Below are 9,835 nucleotides of genomic sequence, written 5' to 3'. Positions count from 1 at the left end.
TAGACTTATAGAGCATTTAAATAAGCACAACACACCTAACTAAAATATTATAACAAAATGCACAACACATATAGTTTAAAAACAATAGGGTTGAGTAATTATTGATTTGCAGAAAATTTGACTTAATCCACCACTTATTTTCATAATTTGAAAAAGACAAAGATTCACATTTTTTTGTCAAAATCATGATTTATGGATAAGCATTCTATGCCAATCTTTGGCAGGGAAAACTGTAATTCAAAAGACAGGGAAAATTAGCAATTCAACATGAAAAAGAGTAATTTAAGTAAAAGGCAAAAGCAGAATTACAAAAACAAAACAGACTTATAATAATGTTCAAAACATAAAAATATTGATACATACTTTACACAAAAAACACATTAACAATTCAGTATGGCCTTGAATTGCCTATATTAGGCATCATGTTACTGCGGGGCATAAAGTTCTGCTGCTGTTGCTGTGGCATTTGCCCTTGTCCAGTTTGTCCCATGTTGGTTTCTTGGCCTCTTATTGTCATGACACCACTTGTCTGTTGAACATTTGAGTTGTTACGTAGAAGGTGGCGTAGCTGTGGTTGCTGGTGTAAATTTGGTCTATTTGCAGGAACTGTAACTGTGTGCCTTTGTTGCTGCATTTGAGTCATATGCATAGCATTTTGGTGGCTCTGCTGATTGGATATATTACCAGGCATGCGACTCATAAGGCTTTGATTGCTCTGCATTCCAGAAGTTTGAAGAATATTTCCCCCACCAGTCATATTGAGTTGAGGATTATTGATACCACTTGGAATGTTTATATTTAAATTACTTTGTGGAACAGAAAAACGTGGATTCGGCGTGGAGTTAGGCATATTGACTATACGCTGCATATTATTTATTTGTGGTTGATTCATCCTTTGTGTTGTCCCAGGAATGGGGTTCATTTGAATGGCCTGCTGTGCTTGATTATTTTGATGTCTGAATGTTTGAGTTTGCTGTCCAAATGTCTGGTGATTAGGCTGGCGATACTGCGGCAATCCTCCCATTTGTGTTCCAGACATATTAGATGTTGAAGCATTTTCCGCTCTGATGTTTTGAACCATTGCTGCATTTGGCTGCATGTTTCCTGTAATATTTTTCACCATAATTTTATTTCTAGTTTGTTGCTTGGTAGCAGTTGCCACTGTACGAATGGCGTTCATAACAGCAGTGGGATCTTCAGGGATCAAACCCACAATTGTGTTACGATCATCTTTTTTTTTCAGTATAATAATAATTAGCTTGTTTTCACTTTGTGTCTGATCAGGCATGAAGTTAATAAGACCACATGTCTCTTTTTGCATATTTGCAACCAACATTTGATAGTTTTGATTCTGGGAAAATTTGAAAACCACATATTTAGAAGATCGCAGATGGTTGTAAACATTTGATGGCTGGATGAGACTTTGAGGAATGATCTGCATTGTCAATTTAGGTGGCCAAAGGTTAGTATTGATGCCGGTATTATTTGGTGTGTTAGTAGTTGTTTGATATATCTGACAAGTAATTAAATGGGGAATTTTATGCTGAGAACCATCAGGTAGTTTACGTTTCTCAAACCATTCCAAATTGCCTGCCCATATGCTTTTTATTTCTGGTGATGTAATTGTTGATGTAGATATTGCTGTTGGATGTGTTTGATGCTCAGCAGCATTAACTGCGTTCATAGCTTCCTTTTGGGCGGCAGAGTAATCATTGTTGTTCTGACTAGACATGTTAGATTGGGCGGCAGAGTAATCATTGTTGTTCTGACTAGACATGTTAGGTAGGCTTGATACGGCAGGTTGGTGTATCATGGGCTGTTGACCGGAAATCATTTGATTGCTAGTAATAGAAGAACTTGGCATTTGATTTTTAGTTTGTATCATTTTTTGCGACATAGATGAAGCAATATTGAAGGTTTGTGTAAAATAAATTTGTGTATTTGTAACTGTGCTTGGATTTGTTGGTGTTGCAGGATTAACAGATGTTGAAAAGATGTTTTTGTCAATATTTGGCTTTTGATCTGCCATAAATGATAAGTTGTTGGATGACGTTTGCACTTGAGACACCTGGGGTTGAGAAAGAGATGGTTTTAAGGTTTCAAGTGCAATATTTGAAGGGTCTTGTGGGTTACCTTGCCCTGAATTGACAGACGGTGGAAAACTACTTAGTTGCTTATCTGTTATTGAATTACTGACTTTAACATGTGAGCTAGAAGAAATTGTGACATCCATTGCAATTTCACTTGGTTTAATATCAGAAAGTTCTTCCTTAGTGATTTCAGACACTGGAACAGGTTCTTTTTCTGTGGGTAGTTGGAAACCATTAACTAAAACAAGGTGACGTTTGTCTAAAGCATAATTCATTAATGCCTTTGGTTGCTTCTGATCAGTATTGATTTGGCTATACACTTGTTGTAACTCTGTAATGTGCCTTGGACAAATAACAGACATTTTTACACCAAGGTCCTTTAATTTATTGCAGATTTCCTTACTTGAACAACCAGCATACACATAGCTCTCAATGCATTCAATCTCGTATGGTGGGGAATTCGTGATAACAAAGCAGTAGCGGCTCACATCATGATTGTTTCTACTCTCTTTTAGATCATTAAACAACTGAAGAGCAGTGGCCAGGCCTTCAGTTAGATGACTAAAGTGCTCGCTTCCTCCCCCTGTAAAAGGAACAGAATCCAACATACTGAAAAACTCATTTACTCTTTCCGTTGGGGGCAAACATTGTGTTAGTGAATCAGGTGTCTTATCAGCAGCATGAAACAGAATAAGACAAAAACGATTTCCATGACCACTGGTAACAAAATCACTACTGCCTCTGGCTTGCTTGTGAAATTGAGTTATTGCTGGCACAATGTAAAGTTTTTTTATCTGGTCCCAATGTGAAACCATGTTTGCTGTTGCTTCCAAAACAAGTATGATGTCCGAAGGCGCACATTTTTCCTCTTTAATACCCATTAATTATTTAACTAAATCTAATTTTCAAGTTCTGCATAATATAATCAAGTTATTAAAATCAAAAGCCGAATCAATAGCTGCAAAAGTAAAATAAATCACTTCTCCACATATTGTAGAAGCTACTAAATAGTGATCAAGTTTTAACTATATACCGCGGTAAACTGGTTATATGCATTAAGGAGAACGAGAAGCTCTTTATCTTGGACGCTATTATGTGTGAAAATGTAACTCAAAGATAAGTAACATCTGACTTATGAATAATTTGCAGAACAGGGGTCACAATTAAGTTGGTATAAATTAAGTTGGCTTTGAGACCATGAAAATAAAAGGGTTTTTTTCCTGGTGAAAAAAGAGAAGGGTAAATCAAAACATGGTAAACCCACTGATCTCTATAAAACCTGGATAGCGCAACTAGTGGTTGAAAATTGAAGCCTGAAACTCCATCTTGAAAAGGTCCTAAAGTGCGTAAATTTTGCATTACGGCTTATGGAGGAAGGTGCTAGTAACAGCGTTTTCCGACTATTTATTAACATTTATTACTTAAAATTAATGGTTTCTAAGGCTGCAAGCCATACTCTAATCATTTGGAAGAGAAAAAAACCTAATACTGTATAATTAACGCAAAAATCGGCATTTTTAGAACGACGAAACCCGTGCCTATATATATTCAATATATAGGCACGGCGCTGGTCTAGAATCCTACCACAATTATTAAATCAACGCACAATATTTGGGTTAGGGTGCGAGTTGGCCTTTGGATTTGGGTGGGTCAGGTATTATTATATTCATTATTGACCCACCCTAACCCAAAACGCTAACACACACCCTACCACAAATTATGTGCGTTCAATTCAATTTTATTATTTTGGCACATAACGTTAATACAACAACAAATGCAATAAGAATATTATGCCAGGAGGCCCCGATGCAACCAACAGGTTTACCAGTCAAGGTGCCCCATTTCACTATATATAATGATTTTAAATTGATATCAATATTTCCCCATACCACTGGTCCTCGATAGCCAAGTGATCTCTGCTCTAGTGATGTGTTTGTGCGAGGTAAAAATAATTGCCTAGTATCCTTTAACCTAGTAACATGATCGTGTATATCAGAAATTTTGGCGCTGGTCTAGAATCCTACCACAACGAAACACCATTTGGGTTAGGGTACAGGTTAGCGTTTGGGTTAAGGTGGGTCAAGTATTATTATTAAATTAGGAATATAATATTACTTGACCCACCCACACCCAAACGCTAACCCGCATCCTAACTCAAATTTTGTGCGTTGATTTTAGAACTGTGGTAGGATTCTAGACCAGCGCCGAAATTTTAGTAAAGTAAGAGCTAAATGTGGGAGGTAGAGCATTGCTGTGGAATTTGTGCATAAATTTCCCAAATTCTAATTTATATATTTCTGAAATTTTAAGTAATTGCAATTCCTTAAAAAGTTTTGTCGGGTCATCGTTTTGGTATAATTCTAGGTCAGTATGATTTTTTTCCTACTTCAATGCCGCCCAACCTTTCAGCTTAGTTTTTGATTGAGAAGCTGCTGGTAAAACTCTGGAGTATAGACAGTTACCGGCCAGAAATTTATTAATAGTAATTTTGAGCACAACGTGAACAGATTGGCCATTTTCTGTCTATTTTTTTCTTAGGAGGCACTGACAGTGGCATGTATATAAATACTTTTGAAGTAGCTATTTTTCACAAATTCAAACTAGATGGGTAACACTAATTTATGGAAAGATAAATGGTCGGAAAGCTCACAGTATTATTATTAAATATAATAACACTTGACCCACCTTCACCCAAGCGCTAACCCCCACTGTAACCCAAATATTGTGCGTTGGTTTAATAATTCTTTTAACGGGGTAACACTTAAATTATTGAGCGTTCCGACATTTCCGACCATTCATCATTCCGTAAATTAGTATTACCCAACTATAGATGGGTAATGAGAATCGACTGCTGATGATAATATTTGAATATGTATTGCAGTTGACCAGTTTTGCTTTAACTATCCAAATAAAGTATAAAAATGCCAGGCATGCAATGCTGTGCGTTTGGTTGCCTAAAGCGCAAACGCAAAAAAGCTAGTAGAAGTGACAGTGATGGTAGCTCGGATGAAGAAACAGTCCTAAAGAGAAAATTTCCGAGAACTTTTCATAAGTATGATAATTATAATAGATGTCAGAAATATCCAGTTTGAGTGTTGTCTTACTGGTTATAAAACTCATAATAACTGTAGTAGTATAGCCAATCTTTGAAAATGGTTTTCTTGGTCAGTGTTGTAGATGTATTTTAATTTGGTACATCTTTACTATGCTGGTTGATAATACTGTTTTTGACCAACAACGCTTATAATCAGTTGGCCCTGTAAATATACATACTTTTAATAAATGCAGTTAGCTTAGATAGTTGCAGATTGAATATTAGTTCTTAATTTAGCTTAACTTTCAGTTACTAGTTACCTATAAGCTATGAGGACAGATTAAAGTCGTTAGTATTAGACAGGTTTTAATACTAGTAATTAGCATTTAGAAGTCACATCAATTTCTATATAATTAATACAAATCACTTCCGTAGAATTTTAGAAGTATTTCTCTATTATAGATGAGTTATGTAATAGTACTCTTGACAGATTTCCAGCAGATCAGGAAAGAAAAAATCTTTGGGTGGCAAACATTCACCGTAGCAATTGGGCGCCAACAAAACATTCGATGGTGTGTTCCGACCATTTTGCTGAGAAAAAAATAATTCGGACTGGATATAAAGTGCGACTTGCCAGCGATGCGGTTCCGACCAGACATAAAAAATTTCCAAAATACTTAAAAAAGGTAGATATATACATTCTATATATATATATATGTATATAAACATACCATACTGATAATATCAGAGCTGATAGACATGTCTAATAACTAAATTACTATACTATACTACAGTAGTTTAGTTATTAGAAACCTCGCATCAGCTCCAAAATTACCTGGATAGTCATTCCATGCTTAATTTAAAGAGCCGGAAACCCAACACAGATTATTAATTTATAAATTTCAAATATTCACTAATATTGAATATTTATTAACTAGGTATAAAAAAATTTCAATTAAATGATTTTGTTTCATGAAATACACATAATAATAAAGGAGCATTTTTCAAATGTGTTCCTCAGGCCCCAGGGGGCCACAAAGAAGTCTTCAGGGGGCAACAGACATGTCATATTTTAATTTTTAGTTAGTTAAATCATTCTGTTTTGGTTTGCGGTATGTCCAGAGACCTGACTTATAAAAGGCTGAGAACCACTGGTCTTTATGTGGCAATATGCCTAATAATATTTATATTTTGTACAAATGTATTGATTAATTCAATTACTTTCTAGATTGTCCTGTAAAATATCTAGGTATTTCTAAATATAATTTTTTCGAACCCATTGATTTAGTTTGTCAAAGTTAGACAAGCCATAAAAATTAAAAGTGCCACTATAGCTGGAGTCTGTTGCAAAATTATTTTCCCTTTGAGGTCTTTGATAGATGGGTGCAAAAATTTTGAAAAACTTTAAATTAAATGTGGAATGACCCATATAACAAATTAGGGTATTACAATGAACGACATTTATAGTTAAACATTAAAAAATACTATGTAAAAAGTAAACATTTGTGACACACCACTGTGTATCCTAAGCAAAATGTATTAAATATTATTTAAAAAAAACTAAAGCACCCTAAGATTGAACATTAACTACATTGTAAACTAAAACACACTTGAAGTTTAAATAAAGTGTAAAACTTTTTTTAGCAAACAAAAGAAAGAAAACTACCAAATGCCAGACTACAAGTGCTAGGATCAACCAACCAACTTAAGATTCCCAAGAACTACATAACACATGACCATAATTACTGCTTGAACATTTATTCAAAAAACGAAGAGAACAAATTGAAAGAAAGCAATGAAAAAATTATACGATTAAAAAAGAAAATGAAAGTTGCAAGACAAAAAGCGAGAAGATTAAAATTGAAGGTCAATTCTTTAAAGGGGATTATTAGAATTTTAAAGGATAAAAATTTAATTTCAACTCGCTGTGAAGACATGTTAAAGCAGTGTTTATCAGAGGTACCATTTGAACTATTAACAAGAATCAAAAAAACAAAATCTGGCAAAGGATTTAAATATTCAGCAGCTTTAAAATCATTTGCACTTACTCTACAATTTTATTCCTCTAAAGCATATGAATTTGTCCGTAAAAGTTTCGATTTTTCATTACCCCACCAAGCCCAGATTCGAAAATGGTACGGCAAAATAGATGCGGATCCAGGATTTACAAAACCAGCTTTTATTGCAATTAAAGAAAAGGTGAGAATCGCCCACAACAATGGTAAACAAGTTATGTGCTCCCTTATGCTTGACGAGATGTCTATTAGGAAACATATTGCTTGGGATGGTAAAAAGTTTCGTGGTTTTGTAGATCATGGAAATGGTCTCTATGATGACGACTCTTTACCATATGCGAAGGATGTTCTCGTTTTAATGGTTGTATGTATTAATAGTGGTTGGAAGGTGCCATGTGCATATTTTTTTGTAGATGGCTTAAGTGGTGCAGAGCGTGCAAACATCGTCAAAATATGTATTCAGCGTGTTTCATACACTGGTGCAAAGGTAGTATCTCTGACATGCGACGGTCCTTCTTGTCATTTCACTATGTTACGAGAACTCGGTGCATCTATGATACCAGGTTGCTTAAAAGCAAACTTTGAACATCCCTCGAACAAAACCGAGCGGATTTATGTTCTTCTTGATGTTTGCCATATGATTAAACTTGTGCGAAATACTTTTGCTGATTGGGGAATTTTGGTAGATGGAGATGGAGGAAAAATCAAATGGCAATACATTATTGCATTGCAAAAACTCCAACAAAATGAAGGTTTGCGTTTGGGCAACAAGCTTAAGCTGGCACACATCAAATGGCAGCAGCAAAAAATGAAGGTAAACCTTGCAGCACAGGCATTGAGTTCTAGTGTGGCTGATGCCATCCAATATTGTGCAGAGAATTTAAAACTAAAGGAATTTCAGGGATGTGCACCAACTGTCAGGTTCTTACGAATGTTTGATCGTTTATTTGACATTTTAAATTCAAGAAATCCCCTCGCCAAAGGTTTTAAGTCTGCCCTTCGGATTGCGAATAAGTTTGTATGGGATCCCTTTCTTTCAGAATGTTTTACTTACATAATGCAGTTAAAAACAACTGACAGCACTCCAATGCACATTTCCAGAAGAAAAACTGGTTTTGTTGGTTTTTTAGCCTGTATCCAGAGCACAAAAGGTTTGTTCGATAACTTAGTAGGCAGAGCCAATGCTCCACTAAGTTATTTGTTAATGTACAAGTTTAGCCAAGATCACCTAGAATTGTTTTTCAGTGCCGTCCGAACTGCTGGTGGCTGCAATAATAACCCAACAGCACAACAGTTCACAGCAGCCTTCAAGCGTCTTTTGATGAGAAGCTGTATTAAAGGTACAAATGGTAATTGCTCCAACCAGGATTCAACAACAATTCTGGATGCAATAAGCGACACCTGTAAAACAAATTATACGGAGGTAAAGTTAACTGATGTGGCATTAATTAAAAAATATGACCTCATTGAACGTCTGTCCATTTCAACAGACCATGATTACTGTGACAGTCCAAACATAAAAATTTTATCAGAATATAAAAAAGCAGCTATTACATACATAGCTGGGTATGTTGCAAAGATGGCAAAAAAAACAACAACATGTTTTACCTGCTCCTTGGCACTTGGTTCCCAGAAAATGATAGCACAACCCAGTTTTTTGACATTCAAAGACAGAGGAGGTCTTATGAAACCATCAGAAAGTGTAATTAGGGTGTGCTCTGACACCGAAAAATGCTTCTTAAGATTGTTGGCATGTTCTGGTGGAAAATTACCGATTAATACAGGAATTCCAGATGCCATTGCAACATCAGTATTACACAGTATTAATGCATCCCAATTATTTCCTGATTTAGATAGTCACATGTTTGACAGTACAGTGATGGATAATCATGTCTTTCAACTGATCAAAGTTGTATCGAAGTGCTACAGTAAGATAAGGCTGTACCATCTTGGAAAGGAAACCTCTGAAAAAATAGTGGGAGAAAAAATAAGAAAAAAGCTAAGCAAGCTAGTTTTATTTAACAATCAATAAGTTTTATTAATCACATGTTCACTTGTTGTTTTAAATTTGTACTATTTGTTTATTGCTACTGTTGTTAAATATTTTTCAATTATTGCGTTTTTTCCTTTGCTGCAAGCAACCAAGTTACTTTTAAAACCGACTGTGTCAGTCTATAGAAGTATATGCAAAAATATGGCTAACCTTCAGGACATCCAATAAAATGCATCCTTGGGTTTTTTAAATTATAACCTGGTTAAGGATATCCTAGCCGAACACGAGTTTTGTTCCATGTCTGTCTACAAAATAAAATAAAACTTAAATAGAAGCCTTTACATAACAAAAATGCAGAGCATTATTTTAGTACTATTATAGTTTTAACTCAAAAGTAACCAACAAGCAGAAAGAATTGAACAAAAGATTTAATAAAAGATAAGTATAGTTGAGTGTAAAACTGTCATACTGGTTTAGTCTCGTAAAAAAACACAAAAAATAGGTGCTTTTAACGTTTTTTTATTTCTAAATAGTCAGATATTGGCTTGTCGCTTTAGAAACCACCAACTTTAAGTTATAAGTAGTCTAAAAATAAATGGGAAAAATACACTGGTTTAGTCGTCTTTAAAAAGCAGAATTTTGCGTTAATTATACAGTTTTATTTATTTTTTGTCCTTTAAATAATTGAAGTATGGCTTGCGGC

General features: G+C 34.9%; 2 protein-coding genes across 2 annotated transcripts; both read right to left on the bottom strand.

The window, feature by feature from the left end:
- Positions 1-378: 378 nt before the first annotated feature.
- On the bottom strand, positions 379-3,169 carry LOC146140663 (mediator of RNA polymerase II transcription subunit 25-like). The gene has a single exon (XM_083392092.1). It carries the CDS (start codon positions 2,969-2,971, stop codon positions 389-391), a length of 2,583 nt encoding a protein of 860 aa, XP_083248218.1. The 5' UTR covers positions 2,972-3,169; the 3' UTR covers positions 379-388.
- Positions 3,170-8,363: 5,194 nt separating this feature from the next.
- LOC146140662 (uncharacterized) lies at positions 8,364-9,662 on the bottom strand. Its single transcript, XM_083392673.1, has 3 exons — positions 9,343-9,662; positions 8,748-9,103; positions 8,364-8,540 (listed from the first exon to the last, which is right to left on the bottom strand). The coding sequence occupies exons 2-3, from the start codon at positions 8,937-8,939 to the stop codon at positions 8,364-8,366; spliced, it is 369 nt and encodes a 122-aa protein (XP_083248799.1). The 5' UTR covers positions 8,940-9,103; positions 9,343-9,662.
- Positions 9,663-9,835: the final 173 nt, after the last annotated feature.

This window comes from Ascidiella aspersa, chromosome 6, assembly GCF_963924565.1.
Source record: "Ascidiella aspersa chromosome 6, kaAscAspe10.2, whole genome shotgun sequence".
In the NCBI taxonomy this organism is placed as follows: domain Eukaryota; kingdom Metazoa; phylum Chordata; class Ascidiacea; order Phlebobranchia; family Ascidiidae; genus Ascidiella; species Ascidiella aspersa.
This window is presented reverse-complemented; position numbering and strand designations above follow the sequence as displayed.